The 18784-nt window shown below is 44.0% G+C and overlaps 1 protein-coding gene across 2 annotated transcripts in view; it reads left to right on the top strand.

Annotated features, from left to right (window-relative positions):
• Positions 1-18784, top strand: part of PEX14 (peroxisomal biogenesis factor 14) — a 146328-nt gene that overhangs the window by 98039 nt on the left and 29505 nt on the right. Inside the window, exon 4 of one of the 2 annotated variants that reach the window (XM_074218476.1) lies at positions 16932-17060. The exons of the other annotated variant lie outside the window; for it this stretch is intronic. Within the exon in view, the coding sequence (XP_074074577.1) occupies positions 16932-17060 (129 nt within the window). The remainder of the gene's footprint in view (positions 1-16931; positions 17061-18784) is intronic. 2 annotated transcript variants of the gene reach the window in all.

Genomic DNA, 18784 nt, shown 5'->3' with positions numbered 1-18784 from the left:
GAGTGGCTCTTTCTGACCAGCGCTGAAAGCAGGGAGAGTGTCTTGTTTACCCTGGTGCCCATCAGAACCACTTACCGATGGTGTATTAGCCATTGTAGGATGGACAGCATACAACAGAGTAGTGTTTGTGGAAGGGACTCACATCTCCTTTAAAGTTCCTGTCTTGGGGCGGCTAGGTGACAGTGGATAAAGCACCAGCCCTGGAGTCAAGAGTACCTGGGTTCAAATCCGACCTCAGACACTAATTACCTAGCTGTGTGGCCTTGGGCAAGCCACTTAACCCCATTTGCCTTACAAAAATCTTAAAAAAAAAAAACTCCTGGCTTCTACCTCTTTTTTTTTTTTTTGCCACCTCTCTACTTTGACTCATTTCTCTGTGTGTCTTTTGGCTGCTCTTTTCTGGGGCTGACCCTCAGCTCTCTGAACCTGACATTTGTCATTGCTTTAAGTGATAGTTACAATTAGCTGCTTTGGGGAGCAGATTGCCTTTCCACCGTCTTAATCTTGCGGAATGATGCAGGTAGAGTGGCATGGCATTGAGGAACCAGAACAAAAGTCCTAAAGGTTGAAGATCCCAAGAGGAGGGAGTCCATGAAATGTTAGCTTAGCTTTGTTTGCAAGGATATGCAGAATGAAGTACTAAAGTGATGCCAATTTCTAGGTCACTTCTAAGAGATCTGAAAATAAGAGCTCTAAAGAGCCTTCTCTAGAACCTTCCTCTCCTTACTCATCTAACTCAAGTTGCTAGTAACCTCCCCTGGAAGAGTATTGAACTATTTCCTCTGGTATCAACTTGGATAAATACTGATTTATAACTATTATCTCCTCATGAGAGTGTGAGCTTCTTGAAGGCAGGGTTTATTTTTGCCTTTCTTTGTATTCTCTATGCCTTATACAGTATCTGTCACATTCTTAGGCTTTTGGATGGATGGGTGGGTAGTGGGGTAGTGGGGTGAGTGGATGGATGAATGGATGGAAGGGTGCATGAGTGCATGTGTGAATGAGTGCATGGATGGATGTGTAGATGGGTGAATGTGTGGTGGGTGGATGGATGGATGGATGGATGGATAGATGATGGATAGATGCATGGATGGATATGTGGGTGGATATATGGATGAGTGCATGAGTAGATGCATGGATGGATGTGTGGATAAGTGCATAGGTGGATGTGTGGATGGGTGAATGCATGGGTAGGTGGATGGATGGATGGATGGATGAGTGAGTGGTTGGATAGGTGATATATGGGTGGGTGAATGAGTGGGTGGGTGAAATGTGTGAGTGGATGGATGGATGAATGGATGGATGGATGAATGGATGGATGGGTGAATGGATGGATGGGTCATAATGGGTGGATGGGTGGGTAGATACGAGGATGGGTGGGAAGATGGATAAAATGGATGGATGGATGAACCATAAGTCTGCAACATACAAACTGTTTTGAGTGTCTACTTCTGATACCATTGCCAGGGCTGAAGGCAGATTTGGGTTAGTAGGTGGAATTGCAGTTTTCACAGGCATGGATTACATGATAATTTTTTTATAAAGATTTTTCTGGAAAGAAACCTCAGTTGAAATTTTCCCTGGGGCCCTTATTTTTTCCTTTCATTGCAAAGAAGTGCATTTCTGTTCTGCTTAAGGACTCTTTAACTTCCTCCTTCACCTGGCCCTTTTCCTACCTTATTGGTGAGAGGCTACCCTACCCAAAAGACTGCCAAACTGATTAGACCTGACACTAGTCCTGGCATACAAATTAATTAATCAATCAATTAATTACTTAGCAACTCACATTTACATGATATTCTCTAGTTAACAATATACTTCCCATATAACCACTGTGTGATGTATTAGGTAAGAGTGAGTGTTACTATTTCCATTTTACAGAGAAGGAATCATGGTCTTGGAAATTCCTAGCAAGCCTTCTTATTTCAGAGGAGGGCAACCTTGTCAGGGAAAGGAGTTGCCCAGGGTCACACAGCTAGTTCACAGTTATAATAAAGAGTAGCTGAGTGGCAATGTGGGCCTCCTGGATCATCTGTCCAAACCCATCATTCTTTCATTTCTGCCATATTGCCTCCCTGAAAGGACTGCCTCTTTCATTTTACTCTGGTTCACTGACTTTTTTTCTCCCCTCCTTTCTTGCCTTTCCCCCCATTTGTCCACTTTCATGATATCATTAAAATTCAATTAAAACTCAGTCTCATCTGTTAAGACTTAAAAGGGTGAGCTGAACGGCCCTTTCCCTTTCCCTTTTTCTTTCCCTCCCAAGAGTGTGAAGTACTATACACTAGTTTGGTTTTTTTTAAAGGGGTGAAAAAACATGTTAAAGATGACTTTAAGTGTAAAACAAGAGAGGGGAAAATGAGTGTTTAGGGAAACCAAAAAAAGCAGCCCTCATTACAGTAATTAAATGGCAGCATTTAACCTATCAGAATGTTCTGCATATGTGAAAGACAAGCGAGGAGCTGGGTGTTTGAAATGAGAGCGTTATTCCTTGGGGAAGAGAATAGTTAAATAATTTGTTTTTGAGGTGTGAGAGCAGTGTTGGGGATGGTGTGATCTGGGATATGTGTGCATGCATCTACTCTGAGGATCCCGGGTCTGGGTGGATGTGTTTACCGAGAATCCCTGGAGGTCGATATTTACCAGCACCTGGCTGCTGTCAAGACGGAGGGAGGCGCGATGCTACTGCTGCCTGCCCGCGTTCATTAGGTTTTTAGAGAAGTCAGGGCCCTCACCTGTGGCCAGGTATTGCATCATTGTCACAGAGCTTGCTTCATTCTGGTCTTTGGGGATAAACAGGAATAGATTTTTTTGAAAAGAGAAAGAGTAAGGAATTGGGGGGGGAAGGGGGAGGTAGTCAGGAAGAAGTAAATGGAGTCATTTGGAAGCACCACGAGCTTGGCAGTGACTATGAAGGGTAAATGTGCCATTCGGTTGTCAGGCTGGAAGTATCCGAGGAGGTGGCCCCCAGGGATCAGAGCTAAGGGGGCTGCTTCAAGACCTGCCACTTACCTATCACACACAGGACAGGCTTCTTCTGCAAGGGCTCACCTGCACTCAGCATAATTCCTTCTCTGCAAGAAAACAGCATTTGGATTTATGTGCAGTGACAGGGATCAGCAGTGTCTTTTCTGCTCTTTTATCTCTGACCTCCAAATGACCCTGTGTGTGCTCCTAAGTCAGTACAGCTTAGTGGTGACCCCGGCCACTTCTGGCGTGACTTGTGGTTTTGTGGAGTGCTGGACCCTTGTGGAGGGTGCCAGGAAACCAAGGGGGCCAGGAAACTGTGTAGCCTTGGCAAGTCTGGGCATCAGGTTCCTCACCTGAAAAAGGAGGTGCACTGTTGGGCTCCCGGGGACTTGTTGGAGAGGGCTGTGACCTCTTGCCCCTCTGCAGTCATGCTCCAGGCCTTCAGAGCCTCTGCTATTCTCCAGAACCACAGAAAGAGTTTCTATTTTATTAAGAAGGAAGCCCCGGGGAAGCCAGTAACATTGGGATAATCGTACCCTTGGAGGACTCGAGGCAGGTAGTGTGCTGTGACCTCCCTGGGGAATGGGGATGATGAAACTGTGGCTCTGCTTTACTGCTCCCGCCCGGGGCCTGCCGAAGGGGTGGGGGCCACGGTTGCTGTGGTGCAACTACGGCTCCTTCGTTATTATTAGGCTTGGTTGTCTTTGGGGCATTTCATCAAAAACTTACTGAGTTTTACTCTATAACTTTAAAGAGCTGATCGTGTCTAATGGAAAATTTTCAGTAACAACACTTAGAACATAGGAGTACAGAAATACTCACTAAACTCACAGCCCCCATGGGAAAAGGAGTCATGTGGCACTGTTATTTTTATTCCCGTTTTATAGATGCAGAGACTGAGGCATTTGAGTAGACCTTATGAGTTAGAACTGGAATCAGGACTTTGGAGTTTATGGTTTCCAGCCTATCTTCTTATTGAGTTTATTCTTGATTTATTTTTCTACTTTGTTTTTACCTTTCTGTTATCGAGAGCTTGTGCATGAAAAGAAGCTTAAAATTTTCCTTCAACTCGCTTCACTCTGAGCTTTCAGTGGCCAGCAGGAATTCTTATCCTTAGTTTATGACATCATAGCTGGTTTCTCTGAAAATGGGTGTTGTCACTGACAAGAAATGTCACCCAGAATTATAGAAGAATTCAATTTCAATCCAATTCAGCAGACATTTATTGTGTGCAAAGCTCTCTGGTACATATTAAAACTGAAAGTTTTCCATTTAAAACATACACTTATATGCACACAAACCCAATTTTTCATTTGCTTTAAACTTTGTGAAATGTACCTTTTATATCACTTTGTTATATCCCTAGCTCAAAAATTATTCCTTAAAATTTTTTTATTAATATCTTATGTTTTAACTTCTGATTATGCCCTTTTTTCCCTCCCTTACCAATAGAACTATCTCTTATAAAAGCAAGAAAAATAAAAAAAGAAAGAAAAAACCTTAGTTCTGCAAAACTATCAATAATGTTAATTGTAATTTTTGTCTTATGTATGGGTGCATTTTCTCATCTTTTCTTAGGGCCACACTTGGTCACTGTAGTTACTCAGTAACTAATTTTGTTGATACTGTTGCCATATCCATTTCCATTGTTGTAGTTTACCTGGTTCTTCTGACTTCATTCTTCATCAGGTTATTTGAATCTTTCCATAGGTCTTAGAATTCTTTAGATTTTTCCTTATGGAACAATAATATTCATGTCCCCTTATTTATTAAGCTCTTCCCTCACTCAGGCAGGCATTTATTTTACTTCTAGTTCTTTGCTACTACAAAAAGTGCTATTATGACTAAATTTGTATATCTGGGACTTTTTTTTCTGTCTTATACCTCTTGGAATAGATCCTAGTGGTGAATCTCTTTCAAAAAGCATGAGGCATTTCAATTATTTTTTCTTAGCATAATTCCAAGTTGCTTTCTATAATGGTGGGCTCAATTGATAGTTCCATCAAGGGTTTATTATTAGTGTGCCTGTCATTCTGCTGCCTCTCCAATATTGAGTCTTCAGTCTTTTGTCATCTTCACCAATTTGCAAAGTATGAGGTAAGATTATAGTGCTATTTTTATTTGCATATCACTTTTAGCAGTTTGAAGTGGTCTTTCTTACAATTTTAGTGGTTTGCAGTTTTTTTTTTAAACTGTTCATGTCTTTTAATCCAGTAAACAGTAAAATGCTCATTTTACAAATGAGGTAGCTGAGGCCTAGAGAAATGTCATTTTCCTTTTTCCTTTTTAAAAATTTTTTTTCTAAATTATGAACTTAAATACCAAGAGGGTATATTCATATTCACCAGAACAAAAAGAGAAAATTGTATATGAAAACTTGAAGCTCCAATTCTTGTTTATAAACCTTTATAAGTGCTATAAAGATGCTGTTTTTTTACAATAATACCATAAATTCTACATTACTTTCAAAACTGTCTTTGTGCTATCTTTTGAACTTCCTTCTGTTCTTTGCATGTTTTTTAAAAAATGCTTTATTAATTCTGCTATATCACATACTATATATATTTCTTCCTTAAGGATATGATTCCTCTCTCATCACATTCAATTTAGATCAATGCATACTATGGGAACGACATAAAGACTGACAGACTGCCTTCTGTGGGGGGTGGGGGGAGAGAAGCAAGATTGGGGAAAAATTGTAAAAAAAGTAAATAAAACTTTTCTAAAATTAAAATATGCTTTATTGATCTTCTTTTCTTAGCAACATGTTTGTGCCCCTTTCCCCAAATTAAAAATGGAGATAAAGGGAAAAAATCCTTAAACAAATAAGCTTAGTTAAGAAAAATGAATCTATATGGTGGGCATGTCCAGAAGCATCTATCTTTTCTTGAACCTCGACTCTGTCTCCTTTATTTCAAGAGATGGATATGGATAGTGTGTGTGTGTGTGTGTGTGTGTGTGTGTGTGTGTGTGTGTTCTATGACCCCTGGAGATAGTGGTGGTCTCAGCATTGTGGAGGGTTCTTGAGTCTTTCATCACTTTTTTCCTTTTTTTTATATTGTTGTCTTTGTATAAAAATTCTTCTGATTTTGAGTACTTACTTCCCTCTGCCTCAGTTCATACTACCAGGATTCTTCTCTGAGTCCCTTTCATTTCTTATGGCCCTATGATATTCTCTCACAATCTTAGACTATACAGTTTGTTCAGCTGTTCTCCAACAGTGTAAGAAACAATCTAAACTACTCTTTTAAATTAATACATTTTTTTCTGTTTTTCCCTCCTTCTGTAGTCTTCCATTCAGGATTAAGAAGTTTGGTTTGCTTGGAGCCATTCTTTCTCCACTGTTATCTTACCCCTTTAGCATCTCTTTTTCTATCCCTCCTAGTTTTCTTGTTAAGCTTGATGTACTTATATATCATATTGTTTGTGAATGTCACACTATCAAGTCAGCTCTCCTTTGACCCTTTCAGATAAAAGTGAGGTTTATCTATGCTTGCTTCCTTCAACCCTTCTCACACATCCCTATCATGAAAATTAGTAAGTTCTGCCCCTTTAGTCTTATATTAGTGTATTCTTTTTACTGTCTCTTCTCTTTCTTCTCTTAAAACTCAGAACTTTCTTCTCATAACAGAACTAATCCAAACTTGGAATCCCCATTTTTTGACTTAATACACTGAGGACCCTGTGAATGCTTTCAGCTCTCCTCCTATTAGGAAGTTAGCTCTCCAATATCACACAGCCCCTGATTGCTCACATAAGTTTTAGCTTGGCTTTGTATTTCAGAATTTCTATTCAGCTCTGGTTTTTTCATCAGAAGTGCTTCAAAGCCTTTTCTTCTTTTAAAGGGTAATGTTTCCTCGTTGTAAAATTATATTTAGTTTTGTAGGGTCATTTATTCTTGGTTCTAATTCTGTGTCTTTTGCTTTTTGAAATATATCTCACCAACTCCTTTAATTAATAATAGAAGGTAGAAAGTCTTGGTTAATCTTGTTTGTAGGTCCTTGGTACTTGAAATGAGAGTTTAGATTTTGCTTAAGGCAAAACCTTTTTTTGGGATTTCTTTCCAGAGTTGATTGTGGAATTGTTTTTTTCTTATTTGGTTTTCTGGGCAGTTTTCATTTGTGATTTCTTGAAATAGAATATCCATTATTTTGCTTTCTTGTTTAAATGATGGTTTTTAGAGCATCCAATGATTATTCCTTGACCTGTTTTCCAGGTAAGTTTTTTTTTTATATCATATATCTTACAATTTCTTCTTTTCTTTCTCTTTTGATTTTATTCTAATATTTCTTGGCAACTCATAGAGCCATTAATTTTCTTTTTGGTCTATTTAGATTTTCAGAGTATCCATTTCTTGGGTAAGGTTTGGAGATTTACCACTTTCTCTTCTAAACAATTTATTCTTCATCAGTTTCTTTACTCCAGAGCTTTTATTTCATTTTTTAAAATATCTTGCTTCCTTTATTCTAGATTTTCTTGTAGTCCTCGTAGAAAATAAATTTCCTCCCCTCCCCCTTTTTTGGCTTCATTTGTCATTGTTACAGAGTTACTTTAGGGATCTCTAGATTTATGTTAATTTTTCATGTCTTCTTTGGTTTATTCATCTCCATCTTTAGTTCTTGAAAAGCTTTTTGCCATGTGGATTGGCCCTGCTTGGTCTCTGTATCTGAGTCATTTGCGTTCCTCTACTAACCCATATCTCTTGTAGTTGGGTACCCTCCTTTCCATCCCATGAGGTTCAGAATGCTGTGGCATCTCCAGGCATAGTGCTAGGGATCTTAGTGCTTCTGGAATCTGGGCTGTCTTGGTCTGAATGCTGTGCTGCTTAGGTCTCCTTAGGCCTTCTAAGATTCTTGCCTTGGGATTTTTGTATCCACTCTGCTCTTGTACAAGACGTACAGAGTCTTGTATGGCTTTGGCCATTCTTTGCTCTCCCTAGGAGGCTTGTATGCCTGTGTTGGCCCTGGCTTTCTTGTTCAATTTTTTGTTCAATTCTAGGTTGGAAGAGGTTAATCATTGTAGTTTCTCATTGGATTTTTGATTGTTATTTAGTCTGGTGCATTTTTCCATTTTTTTGCTGGAATAAGTATATGGGAGCAAGGCAGTCAGGCAGACACCTGCCTTCAGTTTATCAGACAGAAGACATCACAGTTGTAGAAGGACTTGTCCATAGTTTCATCAGGAAGGGAACGACTAGGGTGAAACTTTCCAGTGTGAGGCAAATTAGGAGGCTCTTGTAATTCCCTAGGATCCCATCAGGTAATAAATATCACTTCAGCAGATAGTGATCATTTGAGACTGTGATAGAAGAGCCTCCTCTAAGCTTGTAAAGCTTGTAAAGCTTTTAGAGATTGTGAAGAGCATATCCAAATGTCCCAGATAGAGAAAAGGGAATAATGGGCCAAGCTTAGTGATTTGCAGCATAGTAGATGTCATAGATGGTGGAATGGATTGATTGATTGATCCTGGAAAGCTTGCTATCCTGCCTGGCAGGATTCTGGCTTTATTGCATGGGTAACTTCTGAGCACTTAGAAAAGGATGTGGTAATCACCAAGAGTCCACATGGGTTCACTAAGAAGAATGCCAAACCAGTCTCATTTCTGTGGCATAGACAAACTGGATCTATCTTTTAGTAAGCAGTTAACAAAATCTATTGATCTCAGTGAAAAATTTGTCTTTGGATCTGGTTTAGCAACTTTAGCAGAAGATGCATTGTCCTCATTTAATTAATGGATATCAACTGTGGGGTGCTCTCTAGCAGCATGCTATGCAGTCCAGGATTCTGGGCTTACTCTTGTCTTGATCAGTTCCTTTGAGGGTTTCATCCTAAGCAAGGCTGGTGAGGCCAGCTTGTGAGATTTCAGACAGTATAAAACAGAGTGATCACTCACATGTCTCCTGAAATACTAAATTCAACAAAATCTTGACCTGCTCCAGCTTTGGATCAGAACCTACAAGATAATGTATATGGGTGCTGCCCTTTGAATTTACTGATTTGGGAAGCTATGGGGAGGAGCTCCCTCTAGGAATGCAGATTGGTATCTTCTCTGCCCCTTAGAGTCTTTGAACCTTGCTGAAAGGTGAAAGGACTTGTCAGAGACAAGACTTGGACCCTAGTCTTTCTGACTGCTTTCTGAGCCCTTATCTGCCATGCTGACTACCTCACGAAGAGATGAAATGACTAGAAATGATGGGTAAGTTTGGTGCCTAAAGTAAAAAGGCTACTCTGATACTAAGTGGGGAATGAGTCCTGGGGTTTAATGGACCAAGACCTCCGATGTAGCCACCAACACAGCCAGTGCATCTGGGGCTGCACTAAGAGCAGCAAACATGGCATCCTCCCCAGGGAGAGGTGCAGTTGTGTCTGGGGTGTTACCCATCTAGGCAGAGTCTTAAGGAGCATGACCTTGGAGCCTGTCCCTCAGAGGGTGACAGTGATGTGAAGAGACTGGGGAGTGATTGTGGTGGATAGACTGGGGAGTGGAATGGGTTCCTACAGCTGTCCTCTAATTGGGAAAGGACTGCAACCCCCCAGAAAAGGGAGCAGATTTATACTGAATGGCTCCACAGAGAAAATAAGGACCAGCGAGTGATCAAAATGAAAGGCCTACTGATGACTCCTTACAAGCAGGTGCTCCTATTTACAGCTGTTGAGTTCAGAGTGGCTGCCTTTAGAGGTAGAGATCTTCCTGCCTGTCCCCAGACATGCTGTGCAGAGGTTGGTGGGCCACCTGGTGGGGAGGTTGCTGCTCAGGTCTGTTTCTAGGTCTTTGATCCTAACTCGGGGGGAAGTTTGATATTGCCACACAGCAGTGATAGGTGGGGGGGTGGGGTGAGGTGGGTGCTGCCTCCTGAGGAGGAGCTCCTGGGCCTTGGAGCCCCTCACTGTGAGAGGTGGTAGGTACCCCCATGAGTTGTCATTTACTGTCCCAGAGCTCATGTTTGTTTGGGTGCCATAATGGAAACATTTCCATTTGCGAAGCAAATGTTTAGAGCCAACAGAAACATTTGGGCAGCCAGGATGTGTCAAAATAGAACAGATGCTTGCCTTTTAAAAACATGCTTTTTCCAATACCCTTTGTGTCTTGCTGCTGTGCGTGCAGTGGCGGCACAGGGGATCAGAGACAGCAAGAGATGAGCGCTTCCAGGCCCCTCATCATTTGCTGTGCTTGGGCAAGTCTGTACCTCTGCACCTCCCGGGTTCTTGATCTTCTCTTCCCCAGATAGAGGGAGACAGCTGTCCTCAGCCATTCACTACGGTAGCAGTGAGGACTACTTTAAATGCCTTTTTAAAGGCAATTGGCAGAAATCAAAAACTCTGGCTAGATGAAGGGTGATGGGTCAGTAGGGGTCAAGCATCTTTTTTGGGCAAATAGTGAGTTGGGAGAGCTTTGGGGTAAGGGCCTGGGACCTGGAATGAGTCGGTCAGCCGGCCTCCAGCCGCAGAGACGTGAACTTGACTGTCCCCACTACCCACTTTGGCATCAGAGCTTGGTCACTAGAACGTTCTGAGCCTTGGCAAGGCAAGCTGGGAGTGTCGATGAGACCCACAGATTAGTCTGGTTGCCCTGTGTGATAGGAGTGAATGCTGTTGGCTTACGTACCACGGCTGAGGGGCTCTTCTTCACCTAACCATTGGTGTTCTGTTGCAGATCCCCTCCAGAACTTTTTCTGGGTGCTGGGAGGTGGCCTTGTGGCCTTGCCCTGGTAAGCAAGCCCAATTGTTGACAGGCACAGGTAGCATTTGCCCTCCCTTCGATTTACCCCTTGGAGTTGATAACCCAGTATCCATATAGATCTTTGTTTCTATTTTAGCTTTAGAGGAGGGGGGGAGCCTTTAGGCTCTAGAACTAAAAATAGGCCTCAGAGATGATGATTGGAAATCCTCCCAATCTCTGGTAAGAGAGATCTCAATTTGTGTTACACAGAGGGGCAGCTCACTTCTGTCTTGTTCACCAGTTATACTACTCCCCAGAGAAGCTCAATAAATTTTATAGGGAAGTTTCCTCCTTGTGCGGAAGGAGCTGAGCTCAGTGACTGGTATGTTTCAAATAATTTAGGACTGAGAAAATTTGTCTGCCTTTTGGGAAGAGGTGTCAAAACCTCATGTACCAAAACTTTTGAGTGGAGTTGATTTGGCTGGAACTTTGATTCCCTTGGGCACTGTACTTTGTAACCCTAGTTCTCTCCGATTCCAAGCGAAAAGTGCTCCCAAGGGTCGCACCATATATATACTCGTGGCTTGCTTCTGAATGTCTTGCTGGTACTTCTTTGAAAGTGATTTCTAATTATGCTTGATGAGGTATTAAAAAAAAAAACCAAACTATCTCCTCCATGACCTTCTTGAGGACCCCCTCCCCCCAAACACAGGCATTAGTTTATACATGTTCCCATAGTATACTATCTTTGTCTCTTCCCCTCTGCTCCCTTCACCCCCACCCATGGGGCAAGAAGACCCTCCTCTCAAAGAGAAAACTGCCCTGCGGGAAGGAGCAGGCTTGGGCTCTCTTAAGGGCTAGTCAGCCCGTCTATAACACACCTTTCAGGCTCCTTGTCTTTAAACTAGCCCTGAAATACATTTTGTCCTGGCTTATAACGCAGTGATTTATGCTGGGAGCCAGGCCTGGGCGATATCACAGTGTCCTTTTGTCTTTGTGTTGATTTTTCTTCCACATTTAATGTATTTAAGGGATATATTGTCTTTCTGGTTCACTGGGATTGGTACAAGTTTTAATGGGAAATCGTCGTTCCCCCTCCCCCCCAGCTCCCTGTGTTTGGAGAAGAGAATTATATTCTTAGTTAGACAGTTTTTTCCCTCCCCCCATGGCAGGAGGCTGTGTTTTGTTGCTTTTTGAAATAGCATTCCTCCTGAGCATTTTTTTTTTAGGAAGGATACTGAGAGGGCATTCAATTTCAACTCCTTTTCTTATCAACAACTTTTTTCCCTTATTATTTGAACTTTCTTCATTTAAAGAGAGGGGGAAGTTACAGGACTTTTGTGGAATTTTGCACGTTGAGATTTCTTAAAACTGGAAGGGCAAGAACAATTCCACTACCAGATCCTCACATAAATACATTCTATTCAGGATAATACTATTTGTATTCCCCCCCCCCCCCCCCCCCCCCCAATAGACCATGCTGAGTATCCTAAGAATGTTTTAATCATAAGAAAAGGAGACCAGATTTTGGCTTGTTGAATATTTTCACCAAGTAAGTCAGACAGGTTAGGGGGTGCAGAGGGGGGAGGGTGGGTGGGTGGGGAAGAGGTCCCATAAACAAGGTGATATATAATATTTTTTTTTGTTCTCCTTTTAAATAAATACCGATCAGCTTTATGTTCAGAGACAATAGGAGCCGTTGGCTTAAATTTGCAGTTTACTGTATTTATGGCTGTAATATCAAGGTGCTGCCGTCGTAATTTCATGCCCCAATGAGAAGAGCAAGGTCGAAGCAAATGCTTCCATCGGCATCTGCTAACACACTAACTCATAAACAAGGCCCGGCTGGATCAGGTGGCACGGAATAATACAGGCTAATGAAATACAGCACAGCTTTCCATTACTGTTAGTTTTTACAGTGTCGTCATTACGTGTAATTTATGTTTAAAAAATTCAATTTTATACAAGGCACTGGGAAATAGGGGTCTCCAGGTCATCCGACGACTTTTAAAGGCTCGGAGAGTCCTTATTGCACTCCACTGTTCCAACAAAATGTTAATAATAAAATAAAAAAAATACTTTTTCCACCCTTCTCTTTCTCCCCCTTCAACCTTTTCTGGGTGAGTTGATTTTTCTTTTCATTGAAAGAGATTTTTTTCCCCAAAGCCAGGGATGTTCTCTCTTGCCATGGCTTGCTGACCTGAAAGAGAGGGAGAGGGAGAGGGAGAGGGAGAGGGAGAGGGAGAGGGAGAGAGAGAGAGAGAGAGAGAGAGAGAGAGAGAGAGAGAGAGAGAGAGAGAGAGAGAGAGAGAGAGAGAGAGAGAGAGAGAGAGAGAAAGAGAATATGTGTGAGTGAGTCTGTCTGTCTGTGTCTGTGTATCCCTGTGCTTCCCTGAACCAGGAGTCAAAGGAGCCTTGGGAACCTCCTGGACCTCCTGACCTCTCTGACTCCTTGGCCTGGCTTTTGCAGAGCCAGGTAATGGCCTTCTTCCCAAGACAAACTTTAACTGAGCACCAAGAGCAGCTGGTGCTTAGTGAGCTGCCTCCCAGGCTTGCCCTCTCAGACCTCACCTCAGGGCTCCTAGGAGGAGTTCCTGGAGACCCACCATCCTGGGGAGTTGCCATCTGGGCCTTGGGAGCCGGGAGAGAGAGCCCTGAGCCAGCAGGTGGAGGACTAGTTCCTTTCAACTCACAAAGTCAACCACTTTCTTGTTTAGTTTACTTTTTAACAGAAACCTTCCAGAAAAACAGAACAAAATAAAATTGTATGTTTTCTGTTTAAAAAGAGGGGAATGAGGGGGTCACAGGTTAGAGTACCAGTCCTGAGACGTGTTCTGGGAGAGGAACCTCCTGAGCCTGGAGAGCCCACGGCAGCTGCCCTCCCACAGCTGGGGGCAGGGGGCAGAGGGAGCCCTGGCAACTCTCAGTGGCCTCAGCCTCCTGCCTGCTCAGCCTCCACCCTCCATCCTGTGGTTTCTCTCCACCCCTCCTCCCTGGCTCTCCTGGGACTGGACCTGATAACCCACTGGGCCTTTCCAGACTTCAGTGACCAGGGCAGTAGCCTGTCAAGGGGCTGATGGCTCTTGAACATTGCCAAGTGATGGCAGTGAAGTTCCCTAAGAGAGCATCTGAATGCAAGCAACACTGTTGTTGTAATAGAATGCAAATTGAAACCTAAAAGAAAATTTTAGGCTTTATGAAAATTATGACTAATTCTTCCAAAGGCAGCAGCTCTGAGGAAGAATTAGCGGGCCGGGGGAGGGGAGGCCGAGGGGGAGAAGGCTTCCATGCCATAGGATTAGGGAGCCGGTCGACTCCTTCCCTGCGCTCTGCTCAGTCCTTGCTCAGTCCCCTCTGCGGTTAGATTATTCCTTGCAGATAGCAATCAACTGGAAGGAAGTGTGTGTGTCTAATTTGCATGAGATTATTTAAAACAAAAAAAAAGGTCTGCATTAGTCAGGGTGATGGTAAACAACGCAAAGAGATGCCTTTCATAATATAGCCGGTGCCTCAGCTTTCAAAGCCAAATATAATTCACTTACAATTGGCAGTCTCCTTTTATTGTTCCTTTTAACCTTTTGGATCCTGCATGGTCTTCATCTCATCGGGCCTGTGGAAGATCTCCACTGTTTGTGGATGGTGGGGGCTGGGGTCTGAGACCCCAGAGCACATCCCTAGGACTAGGAGAAGATGACCGTCCCATGGAGATGCCTGAGTCGGCAGAGAGGGGACAGAGACAGAGAGACCAAAGAGAGGGCAGTCAGGGAAGTGTAGAGACTGAGCTGGGAGGGGCGACTGGCTCTCCTAGGGGTTCCCAACTGCAGGGTGAGGCCAGGAGGACCTACACTGTTGTCCCACGGTTTGCAGCTAGAATCCACTTGTGCCTTTTTCTTATTGCCTCTGGGAAGAGTAAACCAGTCCTTGGTTGACTGGTTTATGAAGTTTTCTGGAGGAAAAGGAGTCATATCCTAACCTCCTTAGTGGGTTTGAGTGCCAGTCCTCCCTTGGTCCTGCTTCCCTTTCTCACTGGGTCTTGGTGGCTTGGCCTCTCCTTGGCACTCTCAGAGACCCCTCCCGGCCCTGACATTTGGTGTTCTGAGCTTTGAACACCCTGAATTTTCTTGCTAATGTTATGTTAATTTAGCAAACAGGTAAATTGGACAGCTATTTTAAGACTATAAATCTTGGTTGACTTCAGGAAGTGAGCCGGTAGAGGGGAGGGGGGTCATTTCAGGGAGGACACCATTGGGGCAGTAAGCCATCTCCAGAGTGGGCATCACTGTCATGATTGGTACAAGCAGACACTTCCAGCAGAGTCCCTGGTCCAGGCAGGGCACTGGGCAGAGTGTCCTGGCCCTTTAACCGGCCTCAGCTCCCACACTGGAGCGCCGCCTGTAACTTAGTGTATATTTCCCCAGCGTTAAACATTATCATACTTGTTTATATTTGAAAGAGCCAAAAGGGAAAATGAGAATGCAACTGAATGCTCCTTTTGGGAAAATTATCCTCATTTGCAGCCAGCGGCTGACAAGGCACGCGAACCACCAGGTTTATAAAATTCTGTTGTGCGCCAGTGACCGGCAGCCTGTGCTGACGCTGGCATGTGCAGCTTCCTCCTCTAATGGCTGATTAGGAACTGGTTAAAATGCTCTCTGACCTGTTAGGGAGGCCATCCCCCCTCCCTTTCTGTGACCACCAGGACTAGTGTTTAGGAGCCTTGGATCAGTCTAGTCACCAGACCTGGTTCTTGTGGCCATTGATTTTGTTCTTCCTTGGAGGTGAAAGACTAGGCAAGGCTGCTTGGGACAGCAGGGAGCTAGTCCATGCCTAGGTTCACCTGTTGTATTCCTAGAGTCTTGCCCACCCATCTGCAGAGGGTCACGGCTGTCCAGATCGTCTGGTCTCACGGGGGCCAGTCAGGGAGGGGAGAGGAGAGGAGCAAAACCCTCCGGGGCAGCACCGGTCTGGACCAGCTGCAGGAGAGCCTGCTGCCACTGGGACCCCCCCCCCCCCCAGGATGGGACAGGGCTGTGCTTTAAAGCGCTAATATGCTCCATCTAGAGCGCCTTGGCTCAAAGCAAGAGGCACCCTGCTTTTGAAGAAGTTGATCCTCAGAACCTCCTTGTGCTTCATCTACCCCTGGGGCAAATAGACTATGCTGTGGGCCTCAAATGGAGCCAAAACGCAGAGCTGCAGACCAGATGTGGAGAGTGCTCTGCTCCAGTTTAAAAGCTGTGTGTTGTGGCTGGACTGGAGGCTGGATTCCGGAATGGCGTGGGCCGCTTGGGGCTGTGGTGGTTGGCCTTCTGGTGCTCGCACACACGTGGTGAGCGTCCCCACTTCATCTTGGGGTGGCATCCCACAGCTCTCCGGCACCAGGCTCACCCCCTCCTCTCCAGCCACCCTCTCCTGCTTCTGTTCCTGAACCTGGGCTCAGGCCTTGAGCCATAGACCCTACCTGACCCAGATGGGGCTCTTGGGAAGGTTTTCATGTGCTTTTTTTGTTCTTGCATGGGAAAATCTTCTCTACATGTTATAGCCACTGGAGAGAGAGAGAGAGAGAGAGAGAGAGAGAGAGAGAGAGAGAGAGAGAGAGAGAGAGAGAGAGAGAGACAGAGAGAGAGACAGAGAGACAGAGAGTAGCCAAAGGCGATCTAGGCAACAGCCTATCATAGTCTGGAGCAATAATCATCTGAAAGTTTGGGCCTGGCCTTGTTTTGATCTGTTTTCTTGTTTTATTTTCTTCTTTACATTCTATATCCCATTCATACTAATCACAGTCAGTCCTGATTTTTCTTTTTATTTCTGCATTTGTCATAAAATAAAGCAAATTATTCCCGTCTTCGGAAACGATCTAGACTAATTAGTCGTCTCACCCAATAATTAGTTTTTTGTTTCCCTGTCTGTTTTCATGCATTATTGTTAGTTTTTTCCCCTCTTTTTTTTAACACCATTACAGATTAAAATGAGCCACATTTGCAGTTGATGGTATCTGTTTTCGGGGGAAGAATGGAGAATTGCAGTACAGAGCGACTTCAAAAGCAGCAATAAACTCAAGGATAAATTAAGGAAATTGAATGAGCCACATTTGGAAGCAGCGTAGAGGCTAATATTCTGTCGCTTAAGGTTAAATTGCAACAGAGAGAGATTCCAGAGAATCCGAAATTGGGGAGGCAACAGCCCAGGAGTCACCAGGCTTGACTTTCTGCAGCTGAGAGGGCCCCATCTTACTAAAGATTTCGTTAGAGCCAGAGAAAGTGGAGAAAGGTGCTAACCTGATATCATTTCCTCTTCCCTCTCAGGGCTGACAGATGAAGAGATTGACTTGGCTTTCCAGCAGTCGGGCACTGCTGCCGAGGAGTCTCAGCCCTTGGGCCCTTCTGCCCCGATGGTGCCCCTCCAGCCCCCTCACCTCATGCCTCTGCCATACAGTAAGTCGCCCAGGTCCCCCTCCAGCCACGGCCATCTGGGCCTCTTGGTGGCTTTGGGCTGGCCTCCCCTTTCTCTCTTCCCTTCCCCTTCTCACTGTAGTTGCAGATCATTCCCATCAGGGAGAACTTGGGGAAAGAGGAGTACTCCCAGAGACTGTTTCTGCCTGAATGTGACCCCCACCCCCACCCCGAGCCTCTTCCCCAAGCATAGGGACTGAGGTAGGGCTTTAATGGCATGTCTCAAGCTTTTCTGTTGTACTGTAGAGATCCAAGAGACCAAGTGTTGGTTGGTCATTCTCCTCCTTTTCAGGCCATGGGCCCTGGTGCTGGCACATTTTATTGTTTGCTGTTAATAATGAGTCTCTCAACAGCTGAATGGATACCTGGGAAAGTTTTCTCCTGCTTCCAAAATTGCTCAGTGAGATCATTGCTTTCTTATTATTTAAATTTTTTTTTAAGGTTTTTGCAAGGCAAATGGGGTTAAGTGGCTTGCCCAAGGCCACACAGCTAGGTAATTATTAAGTGTTTGAGGCCGGATTTGAACCCAGGTACTCCTGACTCCAGGGCCGGTGCTCTATCCACTATGCCACCTAGCCGCCCCTATTTAAATTTTTTTTATAGCAAATCTTGAGAAGTCTTTTAGATTTTAAAAATTTTAGGATCCTGGCTTATTCATTCATCTGTGGTGGGGTCTCTTTAGGGGGTTCTCAATTAAAATGTAAAAATCTTCACTCTTAATTGCTCTAAATTGTGTATGAATGTTAATCATGAGGTTTGTTTTGAAAGCTATTTTAGAAGTATAGATTATGGCAGATAATGGCAGCAACAGACACCCCCAAAGATAAGTAGGCACTAAGCCCCCTTTCAGGGCCCACAGAACATTGTGCCACAGTCTAGGGGGAGGCCTCTGGGACTGGTGTTTGGTTTTCTTCTTTGGTCCTTTAGAGAACCAAACACCAGTCCCATCTACAGCCGTGCCTGCTGGCCTTCCGTCCACTCGTCTTAACTATGTTGTCTCCATCTTCTCTGGGCACTTAAGAAAATAGCTTTGAGATGGTCTGGGGTTGGTTTATTTTTGTTTTAGTTTCTTTAGGCTTCAAACTTGTTTGAAATATCAGGTTCTTAAGGGTTCTCCAAGAGACAAATCCATTTTGCTCATTTCCTTTTTCCTTTTCTTTCCCCTCTCCTTTTTTCCTTTTTGGTTGAGCAAGAAGCCACTTCCAGAGGGATGTGGGCAGGATCTTGAGGACCTCCTGTGGCCTCGACATTGGATGTAGCACAGGAATGACGTGTGCTCTCCGTGTCTCTGATCTCGTTTGTCCCCCTTTCCTTCCCTTGTTCTCTTGAAGATGAGACTATGGACTGGATAGGGCAGACATTCCTAGCTTGTCCTGGCAAACACTGTTTTATTGAACAGACTGACACACTTCATCAGAGAAAGCTTCTGGTTCAAGGAAGACAGTGCTGGGATGTTTGGATTTCATTTCTTTTAAGTTAGCAGAAAGTCCATAGCAACCACTTGTTAGCGTGGGTCTGTTCCTCTGCAGTGTTCAGCTTCAGGGTATTTGCTGTGGGTCACTGAGCACCCTTCACTGGTGCTTTTTAACCAACGGATTAGGATTCACTATTTTTCTTGAGTCGAGTCCTTGGACCAGCCTTTTAATAGGACTGGCTCAAGATAGGCACTAGCAGCTGGCAGAATTCTTCCAGGAGGCACATCTGTT

Source organism: Macrotis lagotis, chromosome 1 (genome assembly GCF_037893015.1).
Source record: "Macrotis lagotis isolate mMagLag1 chromosome 1, bilby.v1.9.chrom.fasta, whole genome shotgun sequence".
NCBI lineage: Eukaryota > Metazoa > Chordata > Mammalia > Peramelemorphia > Peramelidae > Macrotis > Macrotis lagotis.
The sequence above is the reverse complement of the archived record's forward strand: the minus strand, read 5'-3'. Positions and strand labels throughout refer to the sequence as shown.